The sequence below is a fragment of the Oryctolagus cuniculus genome, chromosome 17 (assembly GCF_051225735.1).
Source record: "Oryctolagus cuniculus isolate XC-2025 breed Fujian yellow rabbit chromosome 17, ASM5122573v1, whole genome shotgun sequence".
NCBI lineage: Eukaryota > Metazoa > Chordata > Mammalia > Lagomorpha > Leporidae > Oryctolagus > Oryctolagus cuniculus.
Window position 1 is genome coordinate 6629027 of NC_142883.1, and position 14983 is coordinate 6644009.

A 14983-nucleotide genomic window follows, 5' to 3' on the forward strand; every position below is an offset into this window, starting at 1 on the left:
CAGGGAAGGACCCGGCTGGTGGTCCTTCCATCTCCCGTGGCCCATGGGCTGCCCATTTCCAAGGGCCAAGGGCAGCTGTCCGGGTCTCCCCAGCTCTGGCTGATAAGACGTGGCAGCTTGACGCTCCCAGGAGCTTGCCTCGGCCCTGTTAACATTCCCGGCTCACGGAGGAGGCGGCGGCCGAGAAAGCCAGGCCTCTGCCGGGTAGCTCACAAAGCTGCCCTCTGTCCGGTCAGGGAGGGAGGAAGCACTGTGTGTGTTCACAGGAGGGACAGAGAGGGGGCGCTGGCTGGGGGAGGGGGGCGTGGGCTCTCATCCCCCGCCAAATCCAGCCTCCAAAGAAAGAGCCGATTGAGGCAGCCGTGGCAGCCCAGCCGGGCCCAGCATGGGCACAGCAGCCCCGCCAGGCCGGCTCCAGGGCCGCTACCATGTGGAACAAGGGGGCATTTCAGCCGTGACCTCACCTACCCTGTCCCACGTGCTGTGCTCACCCCCAGTGCACACACACACACAGACACACACACACACACACCCTCCCGCCCCAGGCTCCCGTGTGGGTCTCCAAAAGTTCATGGAAATGCTAATTATAGGAAAACTATGCATGGATTTCGCAAACTTTCTGTGCCAAAAAAAAAAAAATCTATCTCTTGGTTCCATAAGCAGCCCCAGGCTCTGCGACCCTGAGCCCAGCACAGTCACAGTGTCACCTCCTTCGCCCCCTCCCCAGGGCCCTGGCTGTCCAGAGCAGAAGCCGGAAGCAAGAGGAACACGGGTTGGGGGGGGGGGGGGAGGGACACCCGGGGACCCGCGGGCCTGTGTTTCTCCCTGTCCTGCCACGGCCTCCCTGGCCAGGGGGCGCCCCTCCACTTGGGACCACCTCTCGGACCTGCTCTCCCCACTCTCTCCAGGTCCCCGCCCAGGCCCAGCCCGGGCAGCCTCCACTACTCCGACGAGGACGTCACCAAGTACAATGACCTCATCCCGGCGGAGAGCAGCAGCCTGACCGAGAAGCCCTCGGAAATCTCCGACTCTCAGGTGAGGGGCGAGGACAGGGAGGGGAGGGGAGCAGCCCCTGGCAGAGGAGGGGCAGGTGCAGCCTGGGCGTGGGCGGGGCCAGGGCCAGCACCCCGGGACTTCCCTCCTGGGGCCCTAAAGCCTAAGGAGGCCAAGAAATCACCCAGGAGTCGCAGGGCCCAGCGGCCACCTCCCTCCTTCTGCTCAGAGTTGGCACCTGGAGGCTTGCCCGGGTTAACCCAGTTTCCCAACAGCTCGGCCTGCGGGAGAGGGTGGTGAGGACGAGGAGAGGGGGCACCCCGGGCACAGGGCCCAGAGGCCTGGACTCCCGCACAGCTGAGCTGCAGGTGGAAGGCTGAGCGCCTCAGAACCCCAAGGACAGGAAGCCGTGTAGACCAGCGAGGCCTCGGGCTTCGGAGGCTGGCAGTGGAGTTTGAATCCTGGCTTCGCTGCCCGTAGCCAGGATGTCCTGGGTGTGCACAGTCAGCTGTTTGCTCCTCGGTTTCTCCATCTGTGGCGACAGCAGGGGTGGCAGCAGGCTCTCTGGTGGGACTGTGGAAATGATCCACTGAGACTGGGCACAGAGGGCCCGGGGCGAGGGCCAGGGGCACAGCAAGCGGCCCGTACAGGTGGGCTTTTGCAGTAAGAGTGGGGATGAGGCCTCGGGAAGACGGAGCCTGAGAGAGCTGCCGGGAGTGACTCGGGACGGGACACCATCCCAGGCCGTGGGAGGGACTGGGACTTTCCGGGAATGTCATGTTGCGGCCCCTCGGCCCCAGCCAAGCCGTGGTGGCTGAGGAAGGGGCTGTGAGAGGCCACCGTGTCCCATGCCTGGCCCCAGGGGCAGGAAGAGGAGGAGGAGCAGGGCTGTTGGTGGCTGTTGGTGGCTGAGCAGCAGGTGCCAGGAAGCCTGGGCTCTGGGTAGGGGCCCTGTGGCCCGAAGGTCTCTCCCTCGCGGAGGTTTTGTTCAGCTCCAGGGTTACTGCTGGGCTTGGCAGGGACAGACAGGCTCAACCCAACTCCCCAGCTCAAAGCTGGCAGGGACAGAGGCCCCAGCCTGGCTTATTCAGGGACTTTGTAGGCGGACAAAGCGGCTGTGGACCGTGTCATTCAGTTATGGCCTCTTGTTCTGGGCATTTGGCCCTTTGCACCACAGTGCATGCCCGTGGATGCCTGGGCCCTTGCCCGGAGCATGGCTCTCTCTTCAAAGATGGTCAGCAGCAGCGTTCAGATTCCAGATACTCAGCATAGAAGGCAAAGGGGTAAATGGCTCCCTCTATCCCGGGCTGTGGCCTGGGCTCCTGGAGTCTCGCTCCTGTCTGGCTGGGCACTGACCTTCCGGGGAGCAAGTCTCGCGAGTGCAGGTGTGGCCCTGATAGCTCCGGGGCTCCGTGTCACCATCCCGGCCTGAATCTGGACCCTCCTGGGGGTGCGGCGTAGTCTTATATGGCCATGAGCCTGTGCCAGGGCCTCCCAGCCTTAACAAAGTTGCTTGGGAAAGAATTCCCCTGGGCAAGGCCCTCCTGCTCCAGAAGTCACCCCCCAGGACAAACCAAGAGGGCCCAGAATCCTGGCTTAGCCGGGGGCCTGTTTTTTCCTGAAGGAACCCACCTATCACCCGGAGACTGTTTCCACAGCAACTTGGAACGGTCACTCCCTGGAGCACTTGCCCTGAGACAGCTGGTACAGCGGTGCTCACGGCTCCTTCCTGGGGTAGCTGACCGCTGCAGGCCAGGCTTCCTGGAGGCCTGTCCAGTCCAGGGGGCTGGGGACAGTTCAAAGAGCAGAGACGGGCGCTCCAAGGAGAGCGCTCCCTGCGCTGCGGTTGTTCTCAAAACAAAGGACTCAGCTCTGCACACGAGTTCACTGGGGTGACCCTCACCCTCCCCAGAGGGCTGCTTGGAACAGAGACGCTCGTTGGGAAAGACACACGTGGGTGCCGGCTGGTGCGAGAGGCCAGGGAGTGAACCTCAGCTCTGCCCTCTTAGCGGCCCCACGAGCAGGGACGGTCCTTCCAGCCCATTCTCCTCTCCACCTGTCGGTGTGTGGGGCTGTCTGAGCAGAGTGTGAAGTGGGCTGCAGTGCAGGGCCCGGCCTATGATGGGCTCTGGGAAAGGCACCTGGGGTGACTTGGGTCTGCGGGCTCCAGAGCTGCCGTGTGAAGCCAGACCCAGGGCACGGAGGAGGTGGTTGTCGGAGCACCCCGGTCCTCCCACCCCAGGGAACCCACTGTTAACATGGTCAATTGCTAGCATATACCTGTCGACCAATAGCCCAGCCCTGAGCCCCCAGGTGTCACCGAGAGGACTCCCAGGCAGCTTGCTCCACGGGGCCACGCCTGTGGCTCCTGTCCAGCCCAGCCAGGGGGACCACAGGACACTGTGGCAGCTAGGATATCCTTGCTCTGGGCTCTCCGGGGGCAGCTGGGAGTCTGTGGCCCAACAGCTAACAGGGCCTGGATGTCTTTCCCCGGTGCAGGGGGACAGGCAGACGCTGGCTTCCCAGCGCCCATTTCTTGAGTACACCCTGAGGACGGGGAGGTGACCCGGAAGTGGTTCTGCCTCCTAGGAGCTCCCGGGGACTGGAAGGGACATATTTGTGCACAGAGCGGCCGGCCTCCCTCCAATGCCCTTGCGGCAGGCACAGTAAATGCTGAAACCCTGCGTGTGCGAGAAAGCATCGGGGGCGTAGGGCAGCTGTCCCTGGAGGCCACCAGCCACCCAGGCCAGGGCTCCTCCCCCACCCCCACCACCAGATCTCCTGCCGCCTGGTTTCTGTTCTGTTCTGAGTCAGACCACCCAAGACTCACTCTCTGAATCTTCCCAGCCGTCTTCCTGCGCTGCGATCCTAAACAAAAAGCCGATCTGACTTAGACACAGACACACAGGAAATGACGCAAGGCGGGCTGTCGCAGGGCCAGCGGAGGCAGGGACCAGGACCGGCTCTCCAGGGAAGGGGAGGCAGAGTGGGCGCCTGTGGGGTGCAGGGCACGGCGGAGGCTGCAGGGTGGCCGGCGGCAGCCTGGGTGATGCAGCCTTAGGAAACGCAGGGTGGCTGCCTCCCGATTCCACCGAACAAGAGGCCGGGTTGGGTAGGAAGGAAATGTGGAATTAGCATGCACATCATTTTGCTATTCGGTTCTTGGCAACATCACGGGCGGGCCCCTTCCAGCTCCTTAGAATGGAATTCGGCCTGCAGGGAAGGTAAGAGGAAAGTTTGCTATGCCTCCAGATTTATTGATCACTCGCTGCGGGCCGGGCCGGGATAGACCCCCGTGAGTGACAGCTCTGATGCTCAGAGCCCTCTGGGAGGCACTGGTGGGACAGAGAACAAGGAAAAGTGAATCAGGGAACCCCCCACCCCCTTCCGCCACCCCCTCCTCCTTTTACATCTCCCTGCATCCCTGCTGTGTGCCCTGCATGGTGCCTGGGACGCAGAGCCCCGGTCCCCACCTCGTGGGGCCCATTCATTCATTCATTCCTTGGAGCATTTATTCACTGTGCCCACTAAAGGGTACCAGCCACTGTTTGCCCGTGGTGGCTCCAGTAGGGGCCAGAGATACGCTTACCCACGTGACGTTGTAGTGCGTTAGGCTCCACGAAGGGCAGACCACGTGTGCGTGGATAGTCACATGACAGTCACATGTCATGTTCAAATGTTATGGAACCACAGTCGCTACCGCCAGGGAGAAAGTGGTGCCCAAGCATCGTTCTGTTTCTTGTGACGCAGGGGCAGATAGAACACTGTGAGGAGGCCTAGGGGAAAGGCCACCCCAGCGGGAGACACAGAGAGGGCTGCCTGGAGGAGGTGGCATTTATTTGAGTGTGAGCCGGTCCGGATCCTGTGAAGAGGGAGCAGTACGGATTTGCGTCTGGCTGAAGTGAGGCTTCTGCTCTGTCTGTGCCCTCCGCCCGCTGTCTCTGGTCTTATTGTGTTTGGCCAAGGTCTCCTCTCCTACTTCTCCTTAGCCTGACCCATAAGGAGCCTGGCAACCCAAGCTGTGTCCAGCGAGAGCCATGGGGCAGGGCACAGAGCACCTGGGGAGGGGGAGGCAGAGACACACACTGGGCACCTGCTCCGTGTCAAGCTCTGTCTTTGTACATCTGCAGTCAACACCTCATCGCCCCATTTAACAGGTGGGAAAACTGAGGCATGGAGCTCAGAAGTGCAGGCAGCTGGGGTTCACGTGCAGGTCCGCCAGGCTGTAAGGGCCGTGCCTCCTGCAGCTGCCCCACATGGGGCGCAGGTGCATTGGAAGAGAGAGGCCACCCTGACCCCAGCCCCACCCAGGCACATCTGCCGTCGCCTCAAGGGCTCAAGTAGCACGTGTGACACTGTGTCTGAGCTAACTTGTTTGTTTGTTTTTAAAGATTTGTTTAGTTGAGGGGCAGAGGGAGAGAGAGAAAGAGAGGGAGGGAGAGAGAGAGAGAGAGAGAGAGATCTTCATCTGCTTGTTCACTCCCCCAAATAGCCGCAGTGACAGGGGCTGGGCGAGGCCGAAGCCAGGAGCCAAGAGCTTCGTCTGGGTCTCCCACGTGGGTGCAGGGGCCCAAGCACTTGGGCCATCTTCCCCTGCTTTCCCAGGCCATAGCAGAGAATGGACTGGAAGTGGAGCAGCCAGGACTCGAACCGGCGCCCATATGAGATGCTGGCACCGCAGGCCACAGGTTTAACACGCTACGCCACGGTGTTGGGCCTGAGTTGGCATTTTTCTAAGAGATTTCCAATTGTTTTAGCACAGGGAGTCCAGAGCCCAAGAGTGTGTCTCAACGGGCCATCCAGCGAAGTCCTCCCGAGGTGGCCGGGAGACACGAGCACAGCCCCACCCCGCAGCCCTGCAGGGGAGGGCAGCCCGGGTCAGGCTCAGACCCTGGAGTTGGGCAGGGCCCCTGGGACCACAGATGCAGGAGAGGCCTCAGCTTCCGGGCTCTGGGGCCGCTGCCCCCCGGTGACTTCCCTGCCATCTGGGGCAACAGCTCTCTCCCAGACTTTACAAGATTCACAAGATCAGGACCCCCTGCCCGGCCCCAGGGTCTCCCCACAGCCTGGCCACTCCCCGCCCTGTTGCAGGCCCAGTCTGGCACGGAGATGAACAAAAAAGCCGGGCTTTGTTCCCCCTCTTCGTTCTTTTCGCCAGGGTCCTCTCGCCCTGCCCCCTGCGTGTCCCGTGGCCGGCAGGCCTGCCGTCCCCTCCCTGGACCCCGATAATTGCAGAGGGAGTGGCTTGGAGGAGCCCCGGCAGGCCTGAAAGGCCTTCTTTGTGCTGGGCTGGGTCCTGGGAAGCTGCATTCAATTAGGGAGGCCGCGGGAGAGTTGAAAGCTGCAATAGGAACCCCCCCCCCGGCCCCCCTCGCTTGCTGGCTTCTCACCCCACCCCCACCCCGAAAAGAAACAGATGTTCAGAGAGAGGGAGGCGGAGCAGCCAGGGCCCACGGAAAGACTCCCCACCCGCCCCCCACCATCGCCACCTTGGCTTTGGAGAGTGGGGGAGGGGCGGGCCAGACTCTCCCAGCCGGCCCCTCCCCTCGCTGGCTTCTCAGCTTGGCCACCCATAGTCAGAAACGCTGCCCTCCTGCAAGCCTGGGCACCCAGTAGGTGCTTGGCCCCCAGCAATGAGGGCACGGGGTTATCTGGATGAATGGGCTGTGGGGTCTGGGACCCCAGGAGGGCCAGACACGCCCCACTCATGGGAGGCGCTGGGAGGCTGGGGGCAGGAGCTGAGCCACCACGCCCTCTCCAGCCGCAGTGCTGTGCCGGTCTCCTCCACCCTCTGGCCCTTCCAGATTTCTCCCAGGAGTACTTACTTCCAGGACCCTCACTCCGTCCCTGCCCTCACGCCACTGCCCAGTCCCCCCTCCCCTGCTCTCTCCCTATTGATACCTTTTGCAGGGTTCACTCCTATCATAACTCATCTCACCGGTGAACCATGGCACTTTACCCACTTCCCGGACCAGAACACTGAGGCTGAGAGGGTGGAGTGATTGATGGCTCTAAACACGCCCCTCTGATCAGGGCCAGGGGCAGAACCTGACTGTGCCTCCATCTCCTCTCACCCTGGAGACGCTTCGGCCTCTCCGAGGGGGGGGCCTGGGGCTGGCGGAAATTCTAGAATCCCCAGGGATGCTGCCAACAGCTAGCTATTCAAGCCAATTCCTGGGCGGAGGGAGGGAGCCCAGCCTCCTACCTTCAGGTGCCTACCCTGGCAGATGGAGCCTCGCCCCCCTCCCCCGCAGGTCCCCTGTGTGCTCCAGCCAGCAGCTGGGCAGTGGGCAGAGAAAGGGGCTGGTAGAGTGCTGTGTTGCATAATGGCGAGACCTGGCCCAGGGACTTTCCATTGTCTTGGGCAGCTGGCCCTGCCCTGCCCGGGGCAGCGGTGGGGGGGAAGGTCCTGGGAGGCAGGGTGTCTGCTGGGGTTGGGGAGGGGTGAGGAGAGGGAGGGGAGGGGCTCAGAGCATCGCAAAGCTGGTCCACGGGCTGGGGCGGGGAGTGCCTGCCTGGAGAGCCGGGGTGGGCTGTGGAAGGCAGGCCCGGCTCACTCGTTCCCGGGGCCTCCTGGGACACCGGCAGTGTCTACTCACAGGGCATCCTTATGCCCGCGGTTAGCGAGCGAGCCGCAGCCACGGCTCAGAGGTTGCAAATTCAACACAACGGTGCGTGCGCCGGCTTTTCCCACTCTGGCAGAGTGCCTGCTCGTTCACGGGTGTCATTCTAGTTCCAGGCCTTGTGGCTGTGTGTGTCTGGGTTCTAGAGGTTGTAACGGACCCTGAGCCCCCAGAGCCTGACCCTTCGGGCGAGGTCACAGCTCCAGTTTCGCTGCCTGTCCCCCCAGACTCACTTGCTTGGGGCGCACGGGGCTATCCTGCAGACACACACCCCCCCAAGATTATGCTACCAGGTATCACCGGCAAACGCCAGCATCAGCCAGGCATAGTCGGGAAGCCTGGGTGGGATCACGGAGAGTCTGCTCTCACTCTGATCGGAGCGCGCCTCTTCCAGAGTCCCCATCTGGTGTGTCAGCTCCTTCTGCAAACACGGCTGGGAGCGGGGCTGGGGGAGGGGCCCACGGTATTTTTAGTTCCAGGATTCAGCGTCTACAACCCGGATCGTCGCTGTCTCCAGCCGATTTCTCCAACAGGCAGAGGAAGTATGTGCCTGGGACACCAAGGTGTTGGGGAAACAATTTTTTTTTTTACAGGCAGAGTTAGACAGAGAGAGAGAGAGAGAGAGAGAGAGGTCTTCCCTCCGTTGGTTTACCCCCCCAAATGGCCGATATCTGAAGCCAGGAGCCAGGTGCTTCCTCCTGGTCCCCCATGCCGGCACAGGGCCCAAGCGCCTGGGCCATCCTCCACTGCCTTCCTAGGCCACAGCAGAGATTTATTTATTTGAAAGGCAGAGTGACAAAGAGAGTGGGAGAGACAGGGCCAGAGAGATCTGCCATCCACTGGTTCGGTCCCCAAATGGCCTGGGCTGGGCCAAGCTGAAGCCAGGAGCCAGGAGCTGGGTCCCCCTCGTGGATGACAGGGGTTTAAGTGCTGGGGCCACCGTCCGCTGCTTTCCCGGGAGCAGTAGCCGGGAGCTGGATGGGAAGCAGAGCAGCACCCCCATAGGCGATGCCAGCGTTGCAAGCATCAGCTTGACCCCTCACACCGCAGCGCCAGCCCGGAACCACACGCACATGACAATCACTGGCTTGCTGCTCTGTGAATTTCATCTCAATGGGAAAGAAGGTTGGAACACAGGTCTTCCAGTTACACCCGGTCCAGTGGGCCCTCTGCCCCTCCCCCAGCCTGTCTGTGGTTCCACTCTCAGGGCTTTCAATTACCTGTGGTCAACCACGCTTCCAAAGCATTAGATGGAAAATGCCCACGTCCCCCTAACTTTTAACACAGTGCGTTGTAAGACTGGTGCTGGGCCGGCGCCGCGGCTCACTAGGCTAATCCTCTACCTTGCGGCGCCGGCACCCTGGGTTCTAGTCCCGGTCGGGGCGCCGGATTCTGTCCCAGTTGCCCCTCTTCCAGGCCAGCTCTCTGCTGTGGCCAGGGAGTATAGTGGAGGATGGCCCAGGTGCTTGGGCCCTGCACCCCATGGGAGACCAGGAGAAGCTTCTGGCTCCTGGCTTCGGATCAGCACAGTGCGCCGGCCACAGTGTGCCAGCCGCGGTGGCCATTGGAGGATGAACCAACGGCAAAGGAAGACCTTTCTGTCTGTCTCTCTCTCTGGTGCTGGTTTATCACTCATTACTTTCTCTTCTTACTGTGCCTGATTTGTACCTGATGCTTTATCATAACTGTGGGTGTATAGGGGGATGCATAGGGCTTGGTGGCGTCCACCAGGGTTCTGGGGGAGAGTCCCCCATGGGTCCAGGGGCTGCAGTCTCTGCCGGCACTGTGCTAACACGTGGTAGACCCCAGCGCCCAGGATCTGCTCTGCAGGGATCAGAAGGTGGACCTGGGTAGAAGGGGATTTTACCCACTCGGCAGTAGGGAAGCGGAGATGCCCATCGGCCAGGGCTCCAAAGAGGCAGAACAGTGCTCCCAGCCCCGCCCACCCGCTGACCTGTCCCACAGCTGCTGACCGCACCCCCCCATCTCTGTCTTCCCAGGGAAGCGACAGCGAGTACGAGGTCGACCCGAACCCCCAGAAGGCCCACTCCTTCGTCAATCACTACATCAGCGACCCCACCTACTACAACTCGTGGCGGCGCCAGCAGAAGGGCATCTCACGGGCACAAGCCTACAGCTACACCGAGAGCGACTCCGGCGAGCCTGACCACGCCCCCGTCGCCAACAGCAACAGCACCCAGCAGGGCAGCCTGTTTCGGCCCAAGGCCAGCCGGACTCCAACGCCCCAAAACGCCCCGAACCCCCCGAGTCAGCAGAGCACCCTCTACCGCCCGCCCAGCAGCCTGGCCCCCGGCTCCCGGGCTCCCATAGCAGGATTCTCATCGTTTGTCTGATGTCAGCAGAGGAAGGGGAAGGAAGAAAAATGGCACCAACTGTTCCTTCGCTGCTTCCCGCGCCATCTGCCGGAAAACAAAAACACCAAGAAACCAAGTCGACTCTTCACCTCCCAAGTTTATTTTTCCAGAGATTCCAGGGCCAGCAAGCCAGCGTGGAGGAGGAGGAGGAGGGGGAAGAGGCATGTGTGGCCCCGGCTCCCAGAACTCGCCCGGCTCACTGCTCCTTGGGGGATTGCGCTGCACGGGACTTGCAGTGGGTGAAGGAGGGAGGGAGGGCTAAGGCAGGAAGAAGCTTCTGGATGCTAGCGGGCTGCCCCTTCCCGAATGTGCAGGATCCCTAGGCCCACAGTGGCTGCTCCTGGCACCTGACGGCCCCGCCCAGCCCCTGGCCTGCCCCGCCTACCTCCCTCAATCAACTCCTCCACTATGCATTTGATTTATTCAGAAAGAAAAGGAAGACAAAAAAAAAAAGTGCTAAAGGGTGAGAATGTGCTTGGTGAGTTCCGAGTTTCCATAGTGAATGCAAGAGGGGTCTGCAGGGTAGGGGAAGAGCCCCCCCCCCGCCCCGCCCTGCAGCTGAGCCCTGCCTCCACTTCCCTGAGCACAGACAAGGAGAGGTGAGGTCTGGGGAGCAGAGGCCCAGCGCTGTGGGGGGCATTGCAGGAAGTCGGCAATGAAAAAACAAAGCTTTATTCGGTATCTTCCAATCCAGGTGCCACCTGCTGCACCTTGCGCCTAACACAGACGCGCATACACACACACACACACACACATACACACACACACAGCTCCCACTCACTTGCAAGGAGAGGGTCCCCGGGGCTCCTCTGGGAGAGACCCCAGAGCCCACCTCCCAAGCAGCACACTCACTCTGAGATCTGTGGCCCTCCTGTCCCGGCCCCTGCCTCCCAAGCACAGCATCACGCAGCCCAGAGCGGCACCCGCTTTGCAGAGTCAGGGCTCAGCCTGGTCAGGGCTGGGAGTGAGGCGGGGCCGGTCAGGAGACATAGTCCAGTGCACTCAGCCCAGGGCCACGCTGGCCAGCGAGGCACAGGAATGGCTCATGGGAGGACAAGGTTCTGCCACCAAGAATGCTCTGGAAACAGCCGCTTCTGGTGGCCTGATTGTCCCATAGCCTTGGGACTTCTGATACCCTTGGAGACCCCAGCCAGCCCTGAGGAGCCACCCTGAGGCCGTGGCCTCCTCTCTGGTGGTGGACGGGTGCCTGCAGGGGGCTTGTTCCGACCAACACACACGGGGACCGTGGCCGTGCCGTCAGGAAGGTGATGCCCTGCTTTGGGGGTGAGGGGAAAAGTTAGGGGAGCCCTGAGTTGGGGACCTGAGTATGAGCCTGTACCTGTCCCCACCAGCCCAGGCAGACACTGTGATGGTGATGGTAGGGGAGGGGAGTCTGGGCCCCCCCAGCCATGGGCTCCCCCCCATGCACTTGACCCCTGGGAAATGTCAAAGGGGATCTGGAAGGTGGTTCCGCAGGCAGGTGCCCCAACACCCGTGGGAACAGAGGGTGCCCCACTGAGACGGTCTTGGAGGGAAGCACCACCTTACCCCCAGGAGGGCACTGGGTGGAGGTTTTGCTCCTCCAGGAAGGGGGGCGCTGGGGCCCCTGCAGACGCCCCGCCCCACTCCGCCGTCCCCTCTGCAGCCCCTGGCGTCCTCCCAGCTGCACATCTGGCTGCCTCTGCACAGGCGCCCGCCGGCTGTACCCTCTGCTTCCTTCTCCCCTTCTTTTTTTTCTTTTCCTCTAACGACTTCATCCCTCCCCCTCTCCAGTGTGTAACCATTGAAGGAAGTTCCCCTCGCGTCAGGGGATGGTTTTAGCCTCACCCCGTGAGGGGTTCTTAAGAGGAAGGGGGCTGAGTCCAAACTGTGCAGGTGAGCGCGCGCGGCACCAGAGGCCGACATCCTTTGTCTTGAATGACTCCCCTGGTGCCCTGAGAGCGCCCCCGCCCCCGGCTTATTCACACCTGTGCTGGCGCATACGCATGCGCAGATACACACGGGCGCACATCCGCCTGTGCGTTAGCCGGTGGACTCTGGAGCCCCTCGTGGGCTAAGCCGTCTCCCCATGAGGCACAGGCGGCCTGGCGATCTGCTGTTTGAGGAGAGGGAGGACGCTGTGCCAAACCCTGGATTTGCCCAGAGCAAATGTCCCCACCCCGCTGTGGACACCGGCCCCTCTGAAATGCCGCCTCCAGTGCCCCAGCCACGTCTGGAGGCCGCGGCCTCTGGCTGTGCAACTGTGGATTTTTTAAAGACATCTCCTTGTTCTTGTTTACATATCTACCTGGGCACTGGAGGCTCCCAACCCCCCTCCCAGGCTCCCGGCCACACTAGCAGGGTGCGGCAGGCACAGCCCACCAGTGACAGGAAGCCCTCCCTGTGAGCCAGTGACCTTAGGGCTCCTGCCCAGGGGACGCCCCAGGAAGCAGGGTCACACGGAGACACACCTGGCCAATGGGCGTGGCCTTGCGGTGCCCAGGAGCCCACACTGGGCAGCCCAGGGCTGACGTCTCTCCTGTTGGCTGTGCCTCCTCGGTTCACAGGCACTCCTCACCCAGACTGCCAGACAACCAAAGTGATGGGGCTCCTAGAAGCCCCTACCTCCTAGAGCTCCAAGGGGCTTTGCACACCCAGACTGGCTCCCAGAAGCCCCTACCTCCTAGAGCTCCAAGGGGCTTTGCACACCCAGGCTGTCTCCTCTTCCGGTCCTCGCCAACCCTAAACCGGACACTGCCACGACTCAGAGGGAACAAAGGCACAGCGGGGGGGGGGGGGCTGCCCCGCCCGGCACACGCTCCTCCAAAGCCGCCTTCTGTCGCTGCCCCCGCCTCCCTGGGCAGTTTCTCCAGGAGCCAGAGCCTCCCAGCGGCAGGACTGGGCGGGGGCTTCTCCCACCTTCCCTGTGTGCACTCACGGGGTGTGGGGCCCCTGGGTGGGAGGGGCACCATCGGAACAGCTGCTCCCAGCCCCCGAGTGCCTCTCCACGATCCTGTCCCCGGGCAGCCACAGGCGTACCCGCAGGCAACCCTGGCCCCAGTCCTGGGCACAGGTGCCCTTGGGTCCGGCTGCCTGTTTCCGTAAGAATAACCAAAAGCATTGAAACGAGTTACCTTTCTTCACCCACAGAGACTCCAAAAACAAATCACAACACAAATCTTTATTTTTTTGATTTAAAAGATATAATGAAAAATCACACGGAGAGAGGATTCATTATGGCAGGTGTCTTATCTGTGAGAAAAAGTATATATCTGTATGTCCTATAGCTTGTTAGCTGGTTTATTTTTTAAATGAAAGGTAAGAAAGAAATTGATTTGAAATATATACCACGAGAAGTCCCAGGTCCTGTCGAACTGTCAGTATTTTATAAATAAACTTTTTTTTTTTTTTTTTTGAGTTCTGAAGCCTGATTCGTTCTTTGGCTCCCTGGGAGGTAGACAGGACACCTGCCCTAGAAACCAGCCGTTCCCCAAACACCATTTTTAGCCACACTGCGCTTTCGACAGAGAAAGTGGAGGCTCATTCACAGGCGGGTGGACACCTGTCCTTGCAGGTGCAATCTGTTGTTCGACGTATTTGAAGCATTTCAGATAAGAGACTGTCAGGTGCATTCTGCAAGTGGTAGTGAGGTGAGAACAGCAGCAGCCCTAACACACGCTGCAGGCTGCCTGACTCATGGAATTCTGGTGACGCTGGAGGCAAGGGAGTACCTGGAGCGGAGAGTGTAAGTGACTCACTCACCCTGGACGAGGAGGGGCGAGGAGTCCCCACCCTGCCCTTGACACCTGCAGTGCCTCTGATTGGTGCAGCAAGCTGCCTGCCCTGTGGTACTGTAATTTCTACCACCTGGGAGCCCCAGGGATTTGGTCAGGGGCACCTCCCCCTGTCCATTCACCCAGGTTAGAGTTGGGGCTTGCATGGTTGAACGAAGGGCTACAGTGGTGTTGCGTCCTGCCGCATTTATCTCGCGTTACTCAAGTGAGAGAAAGCGTGGAGAAATCGTTTCCATACGACTGTGGTGCCACCCGCTGGGTACACTCATGGGACATTGTTGTATAATGCCCAGCAGGTGTGCATGGACATGGTGGCCACTCAGCCACTGCAAAGGAAGCAGGGGGAAATACAATCCATTAAGCCCCCATTTCCACCTGTGCCGCACACCAGGGCTCATCCGCTGGCCACACCTGCCTTTGGGGCCTGGCCTTGTTCTTTCTTTGAGGATGAGTTCCCAGTATCTGCTCTGCATGCATCACACTTGCAATGCAGCACCAGTACGTCCCAGATTCTCTGAAGTGAGGACGCTTCAGATGCGGATTTCTGGAAGAGCAGAATCCTGGAGTTTCTCTCTCCCTAGCGTTTTACCATCCTTGCCCACAACTGATTCTACAGACTGTTTTTTTTTTTTTTTTTTTTTGCAACTTTCCTTTACTGAAGCATTTCTTTTCCGAGGAATTCACCATAATTTTGGGAGAAATAACAATGCTCCTTCTCCACTCCACTTACCTCATAGTTTACAAAATCATGCAATTATTATAAAAAGCACAGCTGGCATAAACAAGTTTGGGATAACTGACTCTAAACAGGCAGCTCAGTTCCCTGGGAGCAGGAGCGTCGGACCCGAGAGAAAGCAGCCTCCCGGCCTTCGAGCTTTAGGGTACCCCGGCACCAGCGGGTCTTGCAGAAGGAAGCCGGGGCGCCAGTGGCCGTGGCCAGTTGGTTAAGGGGAGGTCAGATCGGGGAGTGTCTGTCCATAATGCAGGACTGCGCTTTGTGAGCACTTTTCAAGTTGATTGAGGGGTTTTCAAGGGCAGTTCTGACAACATACAATTTTTATCTTACACACCATTTGGATCCCACCCCTACAGTAGAAGACACTCCTGGCCCACTGCCCTGAGGGTGTTTGCTTTACGGAAAATAACAAGGAAGGCGTTCTGGGCCTGGACTCTGCTTCTAGAATGGCCCCTTGTGAACCGGGAGACCGCAGAACCTCGG

At 60.6% G+C, this 14983-nt stretch overlaps 1 protein-coding gene across 3 annotated transcripts in view; it reads left to right on the plus strand.

Moving 5' to 3' along the window:
- SDK2 (sidekick cell adhesion molecule 2) overlaps window positions 1-10458 on the plus strand; it is a 236085-nt gene extending 225627 nt beyond the window's left edge. For all 3 annotated transcript variants that reach the window (XM_051825916.3, XM_070060373.2, XM_089317880.1), the window contains 2 exons: window positions 909-1035; window positions 9617-10458. In XM_051825916.3, the coding sequence (XP_051681876.3) occupies window positions 909-1035; window positions 9617-9970 (481 nt within the window). In that variant the 3' untranslated portion in view covers window positions 9971-10458. The remainder of the gene's footprint in view (window positions 1-908; window positions 1036-9616) is intronic.
- Window positions 10459-14983: the final 4525 nt, after the last annotated feature.